The 21509-nt window shown below is 32.5% G+C and overlaps 3 protein-coding genes across 5 annotated transcripts in view; 1 reads left to right on the forward strand and 2 right to left on the reverse strand.

The window, feature by feature from the left end:
* The window catches only part of LOC117124014 (V-type proton ATPase catalytic subunit A), a 14473-nt gene extending 7058 nt beyond the window's left edge, over positions 1-7415 (reverse strand). The window contains exons 1-7 of the mRNA XM_033270131.1: positions 7273-7415; positions 6240-6333; positions 4971-5099; positions 4154-4368; positions 1725-1862; positions 1293-1444; positions 901-1063 (exon numbers count right to left, since the gene is read on the reverse strand). Coding sequence (XP_033126022.1) covers positions 901-1063; positions 1293-1444; positions 1725-1862; positions 4154-4368; positions 4971-5099; positions 6240-6333; positions 7273-7275 — 894 coding nt within the window. The 5' untranslated portion in view covers positions 7276-7415. The remainder of the gene's footprint in view (positions 1-900; positions 1064-1292; positions 1445-1724; positions 1863-4153; positions 4369-4970; positions 5100-6239; positions 6334-7272) is intronic.
* A 147-nt stretch (positions 7416-7562) lies between these two features.
* Positions 7563-12493, forward strand: LOC117124015 (probable N-acetyltransferase san). The gene is made up of 5 exons (XM_033270133.1): positions 7563-7720; positions 9784-9920; positions 10405-10527; positions 10982-11048; positions 11396-12493. Exons 1-5 carry the CDS (start codon positions 7704-7706, stop codon positions 11556-11558), a joined length of 507 nt encoding a protein of 168 aa, XP_033126024.1. The 5' UTR covers positions 7563-7703; the 3' UTR covers positions 11559-12493.
* Positions 12494-14662: 2169 nt separating this feature from the next.
* LOC117124016 (ammonium transporter Rh type B-like) overlaps positions 14663-21509 on the reverse strand; it is a 32981-nt gene continuing 26134 nt past the window's right edge. For 2 of the 3 annotated variants that reach the window (XM_033270134.1, XM_033270136.1), the window contains 3 exons: positions 21166-21350; positions 20014-20087; positions 14663-16953 (listed from right to left, as the gene is read on the reverse strand). The gene's annotated coding sequence lies outside the window, so the exon portion shown is untranslated. Of the gene's footprint in view, positions 18445-20013; positions 20088-21165; positions 21351-21509 lie in introns of all 3 variants that reach the window. The other variant, XM_033270135.1, reaches the window with a different exon arrangement.

Genomic DNA, 21509 nt, shown 5'->3' on the forward strand with positions numbered 1-21509 from the left:
TATATATTTTATGTACAAGATACATATGTGCGATTTTGCACATATTAGTTAAGTTGATAGGCCTATTTTTATTCAGTAGTCATCTAACACTGATGAGGAACGCAGAGGAATGTGTTTGAAATATTTGTTTAATAAAATTTTATGTTCCAAGTGTCAACGATTGACATCGATTTACAACATATATACAAACATACATAAATATAATTATAAGATTTGGAACAGTCTTCACAGTCCTATTGTTGAGAAGAAACATTGGCTGTATTCGAATGGTCATTCATCGTTAAACCTCGCCCACCTGCACAGTGGTAAAATCCTGCTCAATGGAGACGACCGGTCGAATAGAAAACTAGTAAAATACTCAACAAAATCAAAATGGCTGCATAGCTAATGCGATACACGCTGCGTATTCTATGTTGCTTCAGCTTGTGGTAGTATGCGTTTTTCGTAAAAAAATGTTTTTAACAAGTTTTTGAATTCTGTTAGCCTACAATTATTTTTTAATTTTATGTGGGTAAATATTTTTTTTTTCTGAAATTTAATCTAAATTATATTAACACAAATGTTATTGCTAAACTGATCAATCAGCCATGTTTGTTTTGGTCACGTGGATAACTTAACGCTGATTAACGCACTCTGGAACATGTAAAATTTTCACTGTCAACAAAGTCTACTTTACGACCAGTCAAATGAAAATAATACTCAATGAAAAATCGTAGTCAACGAAATGAACCAGTCTAATAATCCCTTTTAGTTTCATCCATCATTTATAGGTCTGTCAAACTTTAAACTATTCATAAGTATGTTGATCATGTGCTTCCAATCTGCCAATAGCTGTATGCTTTTTAAATAAAAAATTAATAATGCTAAAAGCTTGAGGGAAGAAATTTAGTGAATAAGTACCTCTGGGAAATCTTTAAGTACTTCTGACATTTCATTTCCTCTTTCTCCACAACCCACATAAATGATGACATTACTGTTTGAGTACTTGGACAGAGACTGTGAGATAACGGTCTTTCCACATCCAAAGGCTCCTGGGATAGCAGTCGTTCCACCTTGGACACATCTACAAAACAATTACATACAATTTTAACACAAATACTTCAGTAATCATCAATATCTGGTAGCTTCTTTATTTCTAGGTGAAAGTTGTAGAGTATATTAATAACCAAAATTAATATGGTCAGTTAAAACCCCTGAAGTTGGTTTGGGAAAAATGCCCTAAAAGAAGGTCTTAAAAACAACAGAATTTCAATTTAATTTGGTTTTTACAGATGAAAAGCATTAGAACTTACGGGAAGAGGGCGTCCAGTACACGCTGACCAGTGAGCAGCGGATGATTGGCAGCAAGTTTCTCAGCTACCGGTCTCAGCTGACGGACCGGCCATACTTGAACCATTGTGTGCTCAGTCTTCTCCCCATCAAATTCGGTCTCTAGAATCACATCCTAGTAACAAACGCACTCATCACATTATATGTTCAACGGAATTAAATTAATCATATTTTATGATCTTGCATTGATGATGGCTAATGATAAAACTGTAAATGATGTACGAAAATTAGACTTTTAACAATACATGTATATTAATTTCTTAGATAATTACTAAAAATTAATATAATTATGATATATAATATATATGAAATTATAATATTAAAAAATGTATATAATTTTAATTGTTTATTTATTTATTTATGTATTACGGTATAGAATATATTATAGAACTCACTGTGATGTCATAATTTCCAGGTTCAGCCATCCATGTAACAGTTCCTAGTGCTTTTGGTGGTAACATTAACTTATGTTCAATAAGGGAACTCTCATGTACAACGCCAAAGATATCTCCACCTGTGATATGACGGCCAACCTGCAAAAAAACATACGTTGGTATCTCAACCACTTTTGTAGAGGGTGAAGCTTCCAGCAGAGCATAGGTCAGCTGAAGTTTATGTGCCTTCTTCAATAACTGAATAATATGATGCTCAATAAACTCTATCAAGATCTTTAGGACGCTTAGGAATTAAGGTTATTTTTATGATTAAAATGCCTGCCTACCAATCCTAGGGTAATTTTCTTCTTTGGCACATCAGTTTTTTTTTTTTTTTTTTTTTTTTGGGGGGGGGGGGTAGATTTAACCACAGTATGTTATATCTTAAAATGTGCTGTCATTAGGCCCTATTTAACAATTCATTTTTGAATCTACTTCTTTTCATTGAAAAAATTTAAAGCTTTTTAATACAGAATTCAATTCAAGTCACATTTATTTCTGATTCATAATATAATATATTTAAAAAAAATCATAGACTCTGTAGCAAACTCTGCTCCTTGGAGAGAACTATTAGCATATTATCTATTTTATTGCAAATCATTCACAATCAAACCGAGTATTCACTTATTATACTCCTGGGTAATGAAAGATGATTGTCTTTTGCACGAACACATAAATCATGTGATGAGTATCAGATTCAAACTCACGATCCATTGATTAAAAGCCTGAAGCTTTCCCGCTGCACCACACATGCATCAACCTTTTTAAGGTGATAATTAATAAAACAAAAACAAAAAAAAACATAAACATTTGGCATGGAAGATTAAAAATCTTTACATGGTTCCACCTGCTTTTATCATGAAGTAGCAGCAGCAACAAATCCAGAGTAAACATCTAGAAACTGGCAGGCACCTCTAGAATAGCTTTCTGATTGGTAGCATAGCACTTGCTCTGTATACTTAATGTAGAGGTAAGATCTAAAGTGCTACATGTCACATGAGAAGAATTGGTTTGTTATCAACCAACCTCCAGAGATCTACCTTAATGCCATGATGCAAATTAATACAATATGATAATGATTATGTGTTTTTTTTAAAGGTAGTACAGCACCTTGTCAGGCCTTGCATTTGTTATACTTCCTCCATCTTAATTTGTTTTGTATTTTTAATTATTGATAGAAAATAAAGAATGATCGATCGGTTGATAAAGTAATATTGTTTTGTATCGTAATATTTGCAATGGCTGTGTATATGTCAACCTTTCTTATGCTTGGATGGCTAGAGGAGCAAGTAAGTAATAATGAAAATTTGGGTCAGGCTGATGGGTTGTCTTATTCTTTTTACAATGTTTGCTGTTATGATAATTTGGCTTTCTTTTTGTATTATTTTGTGCTGCATTATCTTTGATTAAATAAATTGATCTGCATGTCTGACACCGTATTTACATTTGATGAAAATTAATAGTTAATCACCTCATTTAAATACTGCAGTGACATTAAACAAAGTATAATTATCAAGATTAATTTATGTGATAGAAAACAAAATCAATACTCATTAAAAGCTACACTGCCACAAACATAATTTGTATTTCCATACATTATTAGCTACAAACTAAAAAAATTCAACAAGAAAAAGATACTTGGTGATTAACAGATGTCTAAAAAAAATCCTGTGGTCTGTGTATACCCTTAAATCTCTAGCAGAATTCTTTTAAATGTAAAAAGTCTGTTAATCATTGAAAACAGTTAATAAATAATGAACTTTACTTAAATGTTTGAAAATTTTTCTAATTTTAAAATATGGTGTTGAGAAAAGAAACTAGAACAATTTATTACTGGATTTGCTGAGCTTATTTTTGTTTCATAAGTCATACAGCTTTCATCTGAAAATTAGAACAAGGATATTTTCATCACCAATCAGACACAGAAATAAAAACTTATCTAGAGCCTTAAATTGCCTGCTGGTAATCAATAATGAACTTTTGTAAACAAAAAATCTGTGAATCTGTAACAACATTGTTTGTGAAATGGAATTTTTGAAGGTTATTAAAGCTTTGCCTTGGTAATCATTAATGAACTTTTGTAAAAAAAAAAATATCTGTGAATCTGTAACAACATTGTTTGTGTAATTGAATTTTTGAAGGTTATTAATGCTTTGTCTACACTATCAAATTTTATGTGACAAAAAATGTAATGTGCCCATATATGTGTACGATGATGTCATATCACAATATCATTAAATTGTGTCAAAAAAAGTTGAACGTGTTCAACTCTATGTTCCATCAAATTTTTTGATGAAATTTGATTGTATAGACAAAGCTTAAAACTCATCAAAAGCTGCGATGAAGAAAACATACTGTCATCTTTATTATTCCCCAATACAGTCACTCACCCGAATTCCATTCTGGACTTCATACTCCCACTTAAGGGAACGATTGAGCGCAGGGGTGTTGATTCCACGTGGAATATAAATACTTTCTGTGAGTCGATTAATTTCTTTCAAGGGTCGCTGGATACCATCAAATATACTGTCCAATATTCCAGGGCCCAATTCTACTGATAGTGGTTTACCGGTTCTTAGCACAGGATCTCCGACTGTTACGCCAGCTATGAAACAATGTGTTTTAAGAAAAAAGATATCATTCTTTTAAAGGTTATTTTGGTACATGGTTACTTTGATTTGTTCCATTCTGAACAGTTAATGAAATTGTTTTTCATTATGAAAAATAACCTAGACTAATCATTTTGGAATTATAACTTGGTAACTGCCATGGATGCTATAACCAGGGAGATGTAATAACTGAACTCTAGAGGGCATAGTGCAGTTGGTTAAAAATGCTGGTAAAGCATGGTAACTGCAGTGGAAGCTACCGCTAAACTCTAGAGGGCATAGTGCGGTTGGTTAAAAATACTGGTAACAATTGTGTGCACTGAACCATTGAGCTCTTGTTGTAACATCAACTGTGTGTGTCTGTGAAATACAGGTTAGATGGTTAAAGATTAGCTCCTAGTCCTAAGAGAGCAATTGACAGGTTGCATAATAACATTACAATGTGATAAATGTGCTAAGTGTTAAAGGACATTAAAACATTTCTTGGAATAGATCAGGTTATGACTCCCAGCAAAATTCACAACAGAAAGCTGTGTTCCATGGGTCTGAGTACCAGATTAGTTACTAATTTCAGGAAACATATTTTGTTGAAGGATACATGTTTCCTCATAGACTTGGATTGTAGCCATGTCGCCTTCAAGACGGATGATCTCACCAACCAACTCGTGATGTCCAACACGCACAAGCTCGTACATAGCAGCTCCCGACATTTGCTGCGCTGTTACAACTACACATCAATTAAAAAAAATACACCAATGTTGTATTAACATATCACCTGGTTTAAATACAGGGCAAGCACATAACATTAATCGTTACTATAAGGATAACGATATTTACTACTAAAAACTAAAAACTGTTTTTCTCTGTCCACCAAATATCTCTGAAAGTATTTCAAATACAATTATGATTTTCACACATGTTGTAGCTACCACCACTGGGACGAACATCTGCTGCATTAGGACGTAATTTTGTCATCCTACATGTATTTTTTGGCAAAATTTACACATTTTCTTGCTGATTACTTCCAAATCTCTTAACTGTCGTGACGTCATTGTACCACCCACCTATCTAATATGCATGTCCTACCTGCACACATTCATAGCCATATATTGAGAGACAACACCACAACACACATACAACGAACATGTCGGAGTTAACACGTTGTTACATAGAAGATTAGGTTCAAGTCAGCTCCACCAACCAACATCTCAAATTTACATAAATACTTCAGAAGATTATTTGAGCCCTATTTGTCAGTTATAGGCTTACTTACCTTCCTCATTCCTAATTAAAAAAAAAACAGTTATATCAGACATGCCTAACTGTATATGTTGCATTTTAACATGCAAGAGGGTACTGTACTCCAAATGCCAATGTATTATCAAAATGGACAATTCCTCACAATGACTATTTGGCAGAGACACTCACGCAAAACATTATCTACAGAGAGGTCCTTTAGAAAAATTAATGACAAGGTAACTACATAACAACCCCAATGATTGCCTTTTCAACTTTTCATAACATTTAACTATATGCTTCACCACCTTTTCACACTATTTCAATACCGTGCGAAGCACAGGTATATGCTAGTTCGATAAATAATTTTAAAATGAACAAAACAATTCAATTAAATAGAATCGTAAGTAGGTAAGTTATTTTATTTACATTTTCAAATATACTTTTCCATATCCCAAGCAATTTTCCATATTCAACTCAAATGAAAGTCTGTAATTTTCTAAAACCCCTATAAATACTGTTAATACTTAAACTACAGTATTCACAATAATATATGAACTATAATAAATATAACTCCTGTTTTCTAATGTACAATACAACAGGTTATGGAAGAACTAGCAGGTATACTCACCAGGACCAGAAACGGCAAACACATATCCAAACATGGATTCCTTATCTTCATCACGAATCTTTATCAGTTTCCTGGTTCTTTCCATTCCACCCGCCTAAAACATTAACAACAAACGTGATCATATTCTATCATTCATTTATGTCAAATTAGAAAAAAAAAATTAGACAAAAACACTTTTATGGCATCAATAGTGTAAGACTAAAGAGGCTTAGAAAAACATGGAAATTGATAATTACGATAGATACAATGGAGTGGGCCTATCCAGACCGCATAGAAACCCATTGGTGTGAATGATATCAATGTCTTAAGAAATTCATAGTTTTTAATTATTCCCTTTAGACATGTTGCATGAATTCTGTCTCATGAAATGAAAAGTATCTTTTTTGCACTGTGGCTATCATGAAAACATCTCAAATTTATGCTAGCAAAAATAACTACTGCTTACGTTTACGTTAAATACTCGAAAGGGTCTCTTAGTTGGGACATCAAATAATAAAAACTTAGTGTGCATGGCACGAGCAACGGACATGACACAGAAAAAGAAATAAAAAACATGTGCAGGAAAAATAAACGGATTTCCCAAATAAACTTCTACTTGGTGCGAGTAAAAACTTGATGCTTGTATGTATTGTATATTGAGTGATGATAGGCCTACAGTACCAGTTGGCAGTAGGCTAACTAAGAATGCAATTTTTTTTGCAGGTTAGCCTAGTAGTAGTAGTAGTAGTAGTAGTAGAAGAAGAAGTATAGAGCGGTAGGCCCTTAAGCCAAAGTAGAGTAGTGGTATTATAATTGCTGATTGGGCCGAGCTTAGGCTAGCCGCTACGCCCTACCACCAGTGCCACCGGCTAAGATAGGCCTACACGGCGTACGCCTTCTAGTTCTACAGGCTAGGCTTAGTGCTAGCCTAACTACAGAGTAATAAATTCGTGAAAATGCAGGATTTTAAGCTACATGTCGTATTGTTAACAATAAAGTAGTTAAATTACTATAGCGTAAAGAATATAATGAAGTGTATTCAATAATTACTAACCATGATTGTGTCTTAAATCTTGCAAATGATCTTCAGAAATCTGTCTCCTTATCGGTGGAAAATTCGGTAGAGCAATCTCACATGATATTGTGATGTCAAAGGTTAGGCTGTCTATGCGCGTGAGTTTTCACCACGAGATTTAATTTCATTTTGCATCATTTTATATCTTATAAAACTATGATCGGTTTATTTTTTTTATATAGAAATTTATCGAATTTAAAACGTATGAAAATTCTAGGCCCTATGTATATTCTTTGATATTATTCATATTAACAGTACACATTCAATTGTCGTCGTCGGCGGTCAGGTCAAATAATAGACGACGAACCAACCCCGCATCATCCCGCCGGTCGCACGCGGCCTATCATCAATCAAAACACGCGCCACCACTATCAACATTTCCTTAAATTGAGTGATTGTTTCGTGGGCTCATGGTAATCATGACGAAGTATGTGCATTTTGTTGTGTTCTAGTTTAGGATAAGATCTTCCTTTATATTTATAATTTGTTTTGTATAGTATATGCTTAGCGCCTAGCCTAGTAGTAGGCCTAATTAATTTCTATTTCAAATTTCTGAGCACCCGAAGTAACCTAGGCCTAGGCCTACCTAGTAGGCCCTAGGACTAGGTAGGTAGGCTAGGCCCAGAAGCCAGCCTAGGCTAGCCCTGCATATTTTCGATGCCCTGCATTGTTCCGGCCTTTTTCAGTGATTTTTTTCCCTTTTAAATGACTAGGCCTAGGCCTATTTACAGGTATAATTTAATACTTTTCCATATCGCTTTTGTTTAGAAAGTGATATATTTACATGACTGTAAACAAATCAGTAAACGATAACGATATATTTACGTGGAATACAGTACAGTAGATAGCGCATGCACCGTCATACTTTAATATACTTGCATTATCGGTCACATAAATTATCGCTTATTGCAGCCTCGAAAATCGTTTATTCAACATGCTCTTTGAATCCATACTTTGTAGACACATGCACAGCATGGTATTTCATTCAAATTAACTGCCAAATGTTGTTTTTGTTAGTGTTCGAATAAAACATTCGTAATGATGAAATATCTTGCAGAAAATACACGCATATTTTTTTTACTTTTGCTGCATAGCATAGTTCGTAGAGTGTGGATCACGGTCGTGTTCTCTAAACGTGTTCTTTCTTGGATGTTCTTGCTCGATTTGGGCCCGACTAAAGAATGTTAGCAATGTTGTTTTTGTTAGTGACGACGTCGGTAAATGTGTTTGAATGAAAATATTAAAATGTTATTTACTTTGTGATAATTGACTATCGTACAACAATACAGGCTTAGGCCTAGAAGAATATTGTTTTGATTTTGAGGTAATTGAGTGCTTGTTTTAGCAGGAACCTTCATGTTTTGGCATAGGCCTAGTATTAAGCTTTGTCAATTGTGTTCATTCAACAAATGATGTGAGTAAAATGACAAGAACCCAAATATTTGCAGCTGATAATATCACTTTTATTTGAAAAGTAAACACAATGATTTAATAACTTATTTAATTATTAAACTACATACAGTGCTATTGTAGGAAATTAAATTACGTTTAATAAAAGCAAAATTATAATGAAATCAGTGCCGTTGTAAGCTTGGGCACCGTGGCTTGGGTTGATGCTAATTTTGATCGAGTGAACAGTGTCAGTTTATTAAAATGCGTTATTTATTTCACATAGGTATATCGTTTACTGATTTGTTTACGGTCACATAAATATATCCACTTCCTTTTGTTTATTACTTTTGGCTATTTTTTCCATAACATTGACACTTTTTTTTTGGGTGTAAATAACATCTGCTGTATATGTACAGGTATATAATTTAATACTTTTCCGTATTTATTTTTTTAATTGTTTATGAGATTAATTAAAAAAGATCTTTCTACAACAATGTTCTTGTTTTGAAATAGTCTTGTTGTGTCTTTTTTTATTCTGAAAATAGATAAAATAAAGACTTCTTGCAATGACTTAATGCATCGCGCCATTTTCTGTTATGCAAAGCGTCTTCGGCCCACAGCCATCATGTTGGTCTTTCCTTTATGTACTGTGTTTATGCTATTAACTACAACAAAGTTTTTCTATTTTTCCATATCATCGATCTGTATATATGAGGTCTTTTTACAGTTACAATTTAATACTTGTCCACATCGTCACTGTTTAGAGTGAAAAGATCTTTCTAGCACGAAGACTGATGCATCCTGCCATTTCTTCCCATTTTATTGAAAAGAAAAACAAATAAAATATTAAGTGATCTTCTGGCATCATTTTTGTGCCAATGTTCATTATGAAATAAATATTTTAAAAAAATGAAATGAAATGAAAATTGTTTTCATTCTCATCATGGTATTAGTGATGGTAATGATGATCATCTTTTGTACTTTAAAAAAGTAATTATATAGTATTTTGTTTTTCCCTTATAATTGATGAGTTATTGATTATAATTGATGAGTTATTGATTATAATTGATGAGTTATTGATTACTTTTCTTGTTAAAGAGGTCGTATTGAACTTGGTGAAGTTACTCAACACAATATTAAGCAACTGAAGAAATTGAATCAAGTTGTGTTTCCAGTGTCGTACAATGACAAATTCTACAAGGATGTGCTGGATGTTGGAGAATTAGCCAAATTAGGTACATGTAAATGTCTTAACTGTATATCATATGATAGAGAAGATTCAATACACATTATAAGCAAACATTTCACTCATACTAGCACGGGTCGGTTATCTATTATTATTTCTACCTGGAGATATATGTTTTCAGTCATGTAAGTTTGTGTGTGTGTGTGTGTTCAAAATATCTAAAAACAAAACAGTTGTACATATCTAAATGAAATTTACAGAGAGTGTTACTGTAGGTATAAGATTGAAATACAGTGATCTGTGGATTTAGGAGATTTATTTTATAGAAAGGGATTTGCTGTGGGTGGAGATATGCACATACTTAGTGCTCTTGATGTTACTCTAATTATTCATTAATAATACTGTATATGTACTATCGTTATTTATCTATTATCATTTAATACATTTTTATCTTAATTATTAGAAGCATTATACAGTATTTATTTAATTGTAATAGTAAAGAATAACAATTTAAGTTTTTTAATGTATTTTAGCATATTACAACGACATAGTGGTTGGAGCAGTTTGCTGTAGAATAGACATATCAGAAGAAGGTTCCAGAAGGCTGTATATAATGACGCTAGGTTGCTTGGCTCCATACAGACGACTAGGAATAGGTGTGTAGAATAAATGCTTCTTAAACATAGTGTTTCTCAACATTATATTCAGTTGAGACATCATCTAATTAACTACCAGGTTCACATGCAGTTTAAAGGTGTAGGCCCAGTAGGGACATAAATTTCAGGCACCCACCAGCCAGAAAACACAGTATGTGGAGTGGAAGGGGTGGGAAGAAGAGCAGTAGTTAGCATTTTAAAATACAAACCTCCTGTCGCTATTTATTTTGCCGACAATGTGTGCTTCAATTTTGTGATATTGCCTTGACTGTTGGTAAAAATATTAAAAGCTTCTTAAGCTTTCACAATACTATAATGTTGCTTTATAAAATAATTTCCACTATAGCCTATAATAGGACTGCACAGTATAGATAATATACTTTAACTATAAAGTAGAACTTTCTTTGACATTGTTTACTACATTATATAATGTTTGTTCATTTATCATCACTAGGTACTGTGATGTTGAACCATGTACTGGACTATTGTAAACACGATGGAAATATTGAAAGTCTTTTCTTGTAAGTTTTAAATATTGCAGTCAAACTTACCTAAGTCGACCTTGCCTAACTCGAATAATTTCTAAGTCAAACTTATTTTACATGCCAAACTGTTGTGTTTTTCATTAATTAACAATCTGTAAGTCAAATTTTATTTAAGTCGAACAATTTTTCAGTGGTATTTTGGATTCGACTTAGGCAAGTTCAACTGTATTTTATATTTTTTTGCAAGAGTCCATTTAATTTTGAAGCACAGTAAGTTTCTCCTAAGGGTCTCTTGATAGCTGTAACCTTTTTTCAAGTTATCAATAAAAGCATTCTTCCTGTTTATCTGAATTCATTAAGTGAATTTATTATCTTGTCAACAGGCATGTTCAAATCAACAATGATAGTGCTCTTGATTTTTACAAATCTCATGGGTTTGAAGTTGTTGAAACAAAGGAGCACTACTATAAAAGGATAGAGCCTGCCGATGCCTATGTACTACAGAAAACCTTGCGCAAACAGACAGACAGTGCAACTTCCAGGTGAACAGTTCAGATTGTTGGTTAACAGTTCTTAATTCTGATTGGCTGAAAGTTTGTTCTGATTGGCTAAATGTTCATTGTTCTGATTGGTTATTCAACCAACAGCTACATGATTGATGCTAACACAGCTGTTGTCCTACATTTGACTCCATCTATATTTGCATTGACTTGAAAATGGGTGCTGAATACTAAACAGATTTAAATAATAATAATGAATACATGAATAAAACATACAACAATACATGAATATAAAAATAATTATAACTTATTTATTCTGTTTATTTTATTTTTGTATAAACTATACTGGATTAAGTATGCATACTGTATAGCATCTATTTAGTCAGTAGCAACCATAGCACCAGTGACTGGTCCTACTGTAGTACCTGTTTTGTTTTTTTTATCTTTTCTAGACTTTGTTGGTTCTTTAATTCAGCATAACAAGTGTGCTCACTCTTCTAAACCAGGCAATAGTCTACTGCCCTAATAAATTGCTCCCACAATAAATTCACTGCAACACCAGTAAATATTTCTGTTTTTAAGTTTGTTAAATCTGTGTCTGTTTATTATACCCTACATCTACTGAATGTAAACTTGTTTATATAAATGTTCCAAGAAAGTCAAATAAAAAACCAACATTCAAAAAGCAATAGGTGATATATAAATGAAATGTGTATTTATCCGAGGAAATACGAGATTGAAGTTACACTTCATTTTGCAATACTGGCTTGTGTTGAACAACTTTTAAAAATGATCTTCAACGTTTGAAAATCTTTTTTGTATATTTAAGCTGTCATATTTAAAAGTGAGTTAAAATTTTCTTAACAAATTAACAGATGCATATGTGTCTAGATAATTAACTTTCCGCATTTTGTTCAAGCCCATAATCAGCTGGCAAAGTAACAAGCAAATTTCTATTAAAAAGTTTTGTAAATCAATGAATACTGGATTGTGTCTCATTTTTAACTAAATCGTAAACAGAAAAACAATGTTTAATTGTGTACTGTAAGGAGTGAATTCTAAATTTTTACAGCAAAGGAAAATGATCTACGACTAGCAGTAGTTCTGGAGCCAGTGCTGAAAACATAGAGCAAAAAAAAAAAACATTTAATAATCTAAAGGTGCATCCAGGGATATAAATGTGTGTTAGTGGATTAAAATAAGTAGGTTACATGCAGAGACGTGCTTAGTGAGGAAAAAGATCATGAACTTAGTAATAATGTGCGAATCAGTGGGAAGCCTGTGAAGCTTTTGGAGAATTCGGATGGTGTACTGTAAGATCGATGACCTGTGAATTTTATGTGTGCAGCTGAAATTTGAACATTTTCTCTGGTTTTCAAACTAGAGTATGTTTAAGGCTACATTCATGATTGTCATTAACTCTGCATCATTAATCACATTAATCATTAATCATTAATCATTTTCTGAGGCCGGATGCTTTTTTTGGTTGGGTCTATTGGTCACTTTCCTTTTCTTCAACAGGTGTGTTTGCAAGTGACCACAAGTGTTGCATTTCCTCTTTTCTTTGGATTTGTTCTGGGTAATACTCGTTCTTTTTTAGATTTATATTTTCAATATCAGCATTTTCTTTTGGAATGCATCTACCTTTACTTCTAGCTTCTGATATTTACCTTTTTGTATTAAAAATTTGCTTTTATACAGAAAATTGCTTGCTACATACATTAAATTTCTCAACTTCTTACCCTTGCATGTTAAATGCTATCATTGTCTGTATCTAGGATTCTTGAAATGGGTGGGTGGCGGGATTTGAAGCTTGATGATAGTGAGGGGGCACTTGCTCGCAAAAATAAGGTATTATGGGGTGATTTTTAACTATGGTACTGCAGTGTAATAATTTTGCTTTGAAAATTTCCAGTTGGGGTGGGGCAGGAGAAACAAGCTTTTTGAGATGGGCCTGCAAACACAATCCACCAAGGTACAGTAATTTTTGTGATGTCATTGACATCAGCTGCAGTGTATGTCTGATTGCAATCTGTATTAACAGCATGGGGCTATAATTCATTTTAGTTTATTTGAGCGCCATGGTAACAAGACTATACTCCAGTGTTTTTGTCTTAAATATTTGGATCAGTACAACATGTCAATCACAACACATTCCATAAATCTCTGGGTAGATACAATAATGTAGGTTTATAGTGAGTACAGAATTTTATTTGGGTAAGTTTATTTCTTTTTCCGACATTGATTGATTATATGATTATGCTTAAGTATATATGAAGATTTTGCAACTGTAGGGACAAGCCACCAGCAGTTATGCAAAAAAGAAATTTACATCTTAAAATGTAATGTGTTGTTGACGACCCCATGCTAACCCCATGACCCCATGCTAACCCCATGCTCGCACACTGCCCTGGATATACACACTAGAAGAGCAGAACAGATGCAGATGATCCTATCTATCATCAGTGTCATAGGATATTATCATAATTATGATATAGTTACTGCATGTAGATAACATAATGTATTTGTGAATAAATTATAACCAAGCTTGCTAGCAGTCTCCAGGATGTCTGAATGAAATGAACTTGTTAACTCCAAAATCAAACATAAACGTCAACAAACACACCTGCTGTTGCCAGCATTTAAATTGAAGTTATGTTTTGAATCCTTGGCACTAAACTTGGTTTAGTCAAGAATGATTTAGTTGGCTTACCCTCTTTGTTTCATTGTAGGAATGAAAAGTGTTTGTTTTGAGGTACTCATTAATTCAATTAAATTGAACTGAATTCAGCATTTAAAGTACTTGCTTTGTAACTATGTATTTAAAGATGTACTATAAATTTAATAAGCTCAAAAATATATTGAATTGCCTAATTTATATAATTTAGAACGGCTTTTTAAAGAAAATTAATGAGAAAGCACTGATACAACAAACCACTTGAAGTTGGATGTTATTAATATGTACCTGCCATACAAACCTTCATGGAATAAACTTAAATTGTTATTAGTATGTTCACAAATTACTAGATGGTGGAGGTGGTTGTTTGCAGGATGAGGATGGTTGTGCAGGTGCTACTGATAATGGTGGTGCTAAGTGAGAATGATTATAGTACCTTACTACCAACTTTAATATTAAAGACAAGAACAGACTTAAAATACAAAATATCAAGGTTTTAATGAAGTCTTAGTACAACTACAATAGATAACATGCTGAAACTCTTTAACTACTGCTTGTCCATATGGAAACTACTCTTTGCACTACTCAGGATTATTTATCATTATACCATAACACAAGTTAAAAACGAAGTTCACAGATTAATTATTGGAAAAATTTGTCATGCCCTAAAACAATTTAAAACTAAATTAATGGATTAATAAAAAGAAAATCATTTACCAAATTCACTACATTCATATTTGGCTCAAAATTATCTTACCAATATATATTCCAAAAACTTTTAAAATAATTTCACAGAAATTTTAGAGTTTATATTTATATCCATACTTATGTGTAATTTGTATATGTACTTATGTGTAACATAATATATCAGTGAGACTTTTTATACCTTTTTAGCAAAATGGTTAGGCCAAAAGCATCTGGAGAAGAGAATTAAAATAAAATTTGATAAAGTATTTTTAAGAGTGAATGGTGCATGCTTACAGATAAAAAATAAAATATATTTTTATTCATCACAATTTTCATTATCTGGGCAATAGGTTCATAAAACAAGGTGTAATAAAAGTCTCGTCTTTCTGATCAAAATTATGAAACCTTCGTATAAAATATCAGTTAAATAAAATGCCATTTGACATGAACAGTCACCACAGGTTATTGTCTTTGTAATATAGTTGATTTAAAATTTTAAAAACCACATAGAATACAAGACTTGTAGCCATCCACATATATAACAGAGCAATATAATTAAAAATTAATTATGATTATAGAGTATAACACAAATATTATATACCATTATCAACCAAAAAACATATATAGAAAGGTTGTGCTTTTGAAAACTATGCACTGGAAATTTGTATCAGATAAAGCACCCACTAAAGTTCAGAAAGGCTTTATATTTTTATAGAGAACTGCTCTCCATGTGTTGTTCCTACACACATGTGCTTAAGTTCGTTTCAAGTATGATCACTGCGCGTCCCTCATAAAAGGTCATTTTTGGGCCTTCCTTTTTACATAGGGCGCTGTAATTACATTCCCATAATTCATTTAGAAGATTTTACAGATTTGAAGTGTGCATTTTCTTGTTATATATGGTCTTTGCTTCAATTCCAAGGCATTAAATATGCAATTGTGATATTTATAATGTAGACTAAAGCCAGATAAAGAACTTAGTTTCTCATCCTATCCGTTCCTTCTTTTTATGCCACCTCAATTGATAGTTTTTTTTTATTACTGCAATCTATTGATTCTTCGTCCCTGAAATGGCATGTTGCAATACCAATATTTGTTCGAAATACATGTAGATGAGACATGCACAAAGCCAAAAATCATTAAACAAGGGCTTTTTTCACATTGAATCTATTTGAAGGCCTATTAATATATATTAATATGAATGACATTAGGCCACATAGGTGGATCATCCAAGGAAGATGATGCCCTTGTTCTATTTATAAAAATGGCCACACATGTATACAACCATATCTACATAGGTCTAGGTAAACAAAAATACTCATTGATTAATAGGATGTTTGCATTTGCATAGGATTTTCAAGGTGTTGCCTCATGAATAATTTTTTTTAAAGAATGTTGGATGGTATGAGAAATATTTTTGTTTGTATTTGGCAAAATAATTTTTACTTTTTCTTATGATTCAATTATAAAAAAATGTTGCCTCTTGCTACCATCATTCTCATAAGGAATCTTGCATTACATAGAAAGATGTAAGCACACACACCTTTGATTGTATGAGGTACTACTGTATCCACCATTATTACTAAATGGTCCTGATGAGTGTTCCATAAAGAAAAAAAGTTAGGCACTCCAAACTTAGTATAGCCTACATACAAAATACTGTACATTATTGAATAGTAAAACCAGTGATAACAATTTTCCGAAAAATAAAAATATATTGGACAATATTCTCATGTTATTACTGAGTCTTAATGCCTTCTCAAGGTCATTCTCAACATTGTAAAAATATATTGTTTGCTTAAATAATGGTAGGTGCTAGAAATGGAAGAACTTTATACCATAATTTTACTCATTAATCAAGGTTACGCAATTAAAACTATTTTGAAAATGTTGCATAATTGTATTTAAACTATTTTTTCCCCAATTGACTTTTATGATAACCAAATCACATTATTTTTATGACAAGATTACATGACAAGAAATGCATGATAACTGTTGTTGGACACTACAATTTGATTTCTGATTGATTTTGTTCTTTTTTATCTGCTTGTTTAACCATCGGTTCTTTTTCAACATCCTGAAAGGAAGCGGAGACAAAAAATAGGTTAGAATTAGAAAGTGTGGAAGAAAATATAACCAGTTACGACCATGTGCTTTAAATGAAGGGCCCCAATGGAAATCAGTGTTTTAACTGTTTCGGACTACCCTGGGTAAATAAACGTAAATAAATAAATAAAATAAATAAATAAATAATCATCCCTCCTAGATCCTTATCCCTCAATGCTGCAAGGAATTTGTAAATGTAAACAAAGTGTATGTATATGCCATTGGACTTAAAATATGTTTCTTGTCCAACCTCTTCTTTTTACTTATGAGGCAAAACACAGAAAATCCCACAGAAATGCAACCATCAGATAAGCAATGACTATCCAAGTGATTCTAGGCCTGAACAATGCTAGTGAATATGTATTTAAAATTATACAATAGTACAGAACAAACAGATAATGAAACAATACATGATAGTTTATAGTACACTTTTTTAAAAACTAGTACACATTTTCTTTATTTTAACCTGTAAAGTGTGTTCACTCTTAGAAATAGCAAGTTCGCATTGGGATTTTAAGAAATCCCAATGGATTTACTTTTGGAAGATGGGTCCACATTATTTAGTTTTAAGTTTAGAATTGTCCTCTCTTCGTATATCCACATTATCTAGATTTTACATAATTAAATTGTCCACATTTTAAAAGACGAGTCCACATTATCTAGATTTTACATAATTAAATTGTCCACATTTTAAAAGACGAATCCACATTATCTTGATTATACACATGAAATTGTCTATGGTTCAATCAGAATCAGAATAACTTTATTATTTTCCAAATGAAGAAATTGAATGCTCGATAAAATCCTTGCATATAAAAAAGCCTTGCAAATAAATGATGGGTCCAGTATCTTAAGCAAAAATAAATCCACTTTTAATAGGTCCACTCTCTAAAGGTTGATGTTTAAAGAATGGTTCACATACTGTAACTTACTATAGGTTTACTAAATATTCTGAGTAAAATAATGAAGGACTGTCCTAACTGTCCCAATGTCTGGCTGCAGCATGCAAATGTTGCAGAAATCTTGTGTTAGGAAAAATTTAAAAATAAAGAGGGTGCAACAACTATAATTATGTGGCCTAAATCACCATTTACATTAATTTCATTTTTCAGATTATTAAAAAAAATACTTATTTCCTAATCCTTATTTATGATCATCTTGTCTCAATAAAAGCATCATGTTGTGTTAATAATTATAACACAAATCATTATATACAATGAGCTTGTCTTTGCTTTGATAAAAAAATACACCTTGATAATTAAAACTCTTTACTTTTCTTTAAGTAAAACAACCACTGTAAGTGTATAATTCCTTATCTCTATCATTAAGTACTGCATTATGTTTGTTTATTTTTCTTATTCCATAAAAATGCAATGGTCTGGAATTTTTTTTAAAAGTAACTTTAGGGCTGCATTTCTGTTTCATCTTTCTTTGGAACTTGGTTGTAGTATGGCTCTGTACCCTGTGGAGAATATAAGGTGTCATACTATAGGAAAAAATCAGAAAAGGGCAACACGCACGCTTGCTAAGCATTGGTTGCCGGGTCACATGGATATTTGTTGCTAAGATGATGGTTGTGTTATCAATTATTCTATGTATTATTCAACCATATTTGTAGAGGATAACCTCTGCAGACCTATATTACTAGAGAGCTAGATATTAGATGTTGCTTTCCTCTGATATTGGGGATCTGCCAACTGAAATGTCTTTAAATGAAATGGATTTAGACATTATGCCCAAAAAATCTTGAATAAACAGGAAAATGTTGAGACTACTATTAGTAATCCCAAATTAATTTAAACTACTTAATACTTTCATTATGTCGATATGGGTCTCTCTCCAAGTAAAGGTCATTTTAGGACTGGGTTTCATGGTCTTAAGCAGCTTTGATTCTAATAACAAATAAAAAACAACTACCGCTACTATATTAATTTATATAAAAGAGAAAGATAGGCATTCATCTGGTAGGTACAGAAAGGTGGACATTAACTGGAGGGTCTTTAAGGAAGGTCTATTGATCTTTTATCATTATATGCTACCCATTCTACAACTGTCTAGAAGCAGTTACCCAATTCATTGAAATATTTTGGGGTCAATACTTGCAAATATTTTTATGAGTTTTAATGTTTTCCTGCAATAATTTAATATATTTGTTTATCAATTGAGACAGGTTTGCATCAGGTGTGTGCTTGGTAGGAATGAGATAAATTACTTTTTAAGAGAGGTCAGTTTAGCTTGTGCTGAATTTTGTGAATTTATTGAATAATAATTCACGCAATTATTGATGCTAATAAATTTCTTTTGAATGGATATATTATTTGTCAGTAATTTATTGGACAGGCTTCACACTTTTCAGAGGGAGTATTTTAAGACCCTCCTATCTCATTGGTTTAATTGAACTCTCATGGCAATCACAGAAATTTACTTTTTTTGTTGATTCTCACATTTTGTTTTGAAAATTAAATTTATTCACCTTCACAAAACCTGTTGGAATTGGAATGCTTACCATGTTAATGTCAAAGTAAGGTTAAACGTTAGTAGAGAGATTTAATTAATGAGAAAATGGAGTCTTCAACAGTTGTTTATGATAACCACACTTTAGTGTGTTTTTATAACCCATAGTAGACATATTGTACCTAGTACAGTATTACGTCTTATACAGTACTAGCTGTCAAAGGAAGGAATATACACTATAGTCAATTAAGATTCATTTCTGTTATTCATGTTTTAAAAATCAGCCCATTCTGTAGACCTAGACAAAATGTAACAATTCAAGCTATATATATTAATGATATTATATTAATTTATACTATTATTTATACTTGAAATTATAGGCCTACTCTTTAAGCCTTAAATCATAAATTATATTTGAAAAGCATTTATTTAAAAAAAAATTAGAGGTTCTTATCTTCGAAATAAATTGTGATAAATGTTAGTAGGTATAAACAACTATACTGGATATTTAATAGCTAATTTTTAATTTAAAGCAATTGATTCTTATTGATAGTTTTGATAAATTTAGCAAGCTTACCTCCCAATAGGGTTCATCTTCAAACAGATCATCATCAGCAGTAGCATCCCAAATTGGCAACTTCAGAATAAATCCTAAAGTAACAAAAATGATTAGTTTTTGTGAAGGATCTGTGTTGGACTAACTGTTCCTAATCAGGGGCGGATCCAGAGATGTCCAAAAGGGGGGTGGGGAAGGCGGAAGGGGCTGATTGAGATAACAATACTCTAGGGGGTCCGGTGAAATTTCTGTGTTCTAGATGCCCGAAAATAACCTCTGAGGCCTTTTGGGCGATAAATTTTTTCTATTTATTTTTCTTTTTTCTTTTAAAAAAATTTTTACTTTCCAAAAGGGGGTCCGGGCCTTGTGGGCCCCACTTGGATCCGAGCCTGCTAACTCCTTGCATACAACCATAATTTTGGCTGGTAAAAAATGTAAGGAATTATTTTGGGATATAAAACTCTAAATTTTCATTGAAAATAATTTTAAATAAGTATGTTAATTGAATGTTTAAAGATTTAATTGAGTCCAAACTTTTCTTTCTTTTTTGTCACAGACTGTACTATCACAACTTAAAATTGACAGGATGTACAGTAGACTTAACAAGTCTGTTTCTGCACTCCAGTTTTATCCAGGGTCCTGGTCCATCTAGGGTCCTGGGTTTATCCAGACTCTGCATACTTTAAGATTTTTCTCACAGATGAAATTCTCTAAATACAAGCATTCAGTTTTCCATATTTTTTGTGTTTGGTAATTGTTTTGTACACGGGTCCCTCATCACAAATCACAATATGCAGTCTTTTAACGCCAACATAATGTCAATAGCTGCCGAATGTCTGAAATCAGATGGCTACAAGTACCAGTATATTGTAGGTAAAGTTACAAATGTACTTCATGGACAGTGGTGATGATAGCAGGAGGGGTGGTACACCCACACCCATCAGTCATGACTCATTTGTTTGTGAAAAGTATTATATACATATTTCTTTACATTACTATATAACAAAATATATTATTCAACAAAAATAAAATAAAAAATGATTCTATGTAAGGCATGGTTGTCAATCGCACTATCTTTGTAGTTACAGTATTCCCTGAAAAATTATTTCAATAATATTCTCAGTCCCAAAATAAACCTAGTATTTTGGTACTAGTCTTAGTCCTACTTCTCACCTGTAATTACACCTCCAACCAAAGCAAAGAGCAGGGTGACAATGAGGGCCACCATCTGATACCCAGCCTGGGTGCTGGCACTACGCCCCTCCCCTGGTACCAAATCGATCTTAATTCTAGCTGAAAGCTCTGTGTATGCTGCTGTGTGGTTTTTCGGAGCAAGAGCCGGGAATTGCTCGTATAGGCTGCGTATTGAGAAACATTTTAAATAGTCAATATTGAACAGTTGATGGAAACACATATCAGTATATTTGAATAAAAGCCCTACTTTGAACGAACACCTCCCTCGAATAAATGATTACTGTAAACAAATCTAACGGAAGCAGTATTTTCAACACATTCTA

This window comes from Anneissia japonica, unplaced genomic scaffold (assembly GCF_011630105.1).
Source record: "Anneissia japonica isolate Jap-2015-1 unplaced genomic scaffold, ASM1163010v1 scaffold522_len1101056_cov227, whole genome shotgun sequence".
Lineage (NCBI taxonomy): Eukaryota > Metazoa > Echinodermata > Crinoidea > Comatulida > Comatulidae > Anneissia > Anneissia japonica.

Coding starts and splice junctions, on each gene's coding strand:
- LOC117124015 (XM_033270133.1), top strand. Junction 10,528..10,981: donor ATACAGACGACTAGGAATAG/GTGTGTAGAATA, acceptor TATCATCACTAG/GTACTGTGATGTTGAACCAT. Junction 11,049..11,395: donor AATATTGAAAGTCTTTTCTT/GTAAGTTTTAAA, acceptor TCTTGTCAACAG/GCATGTTCAAATCAACAATG.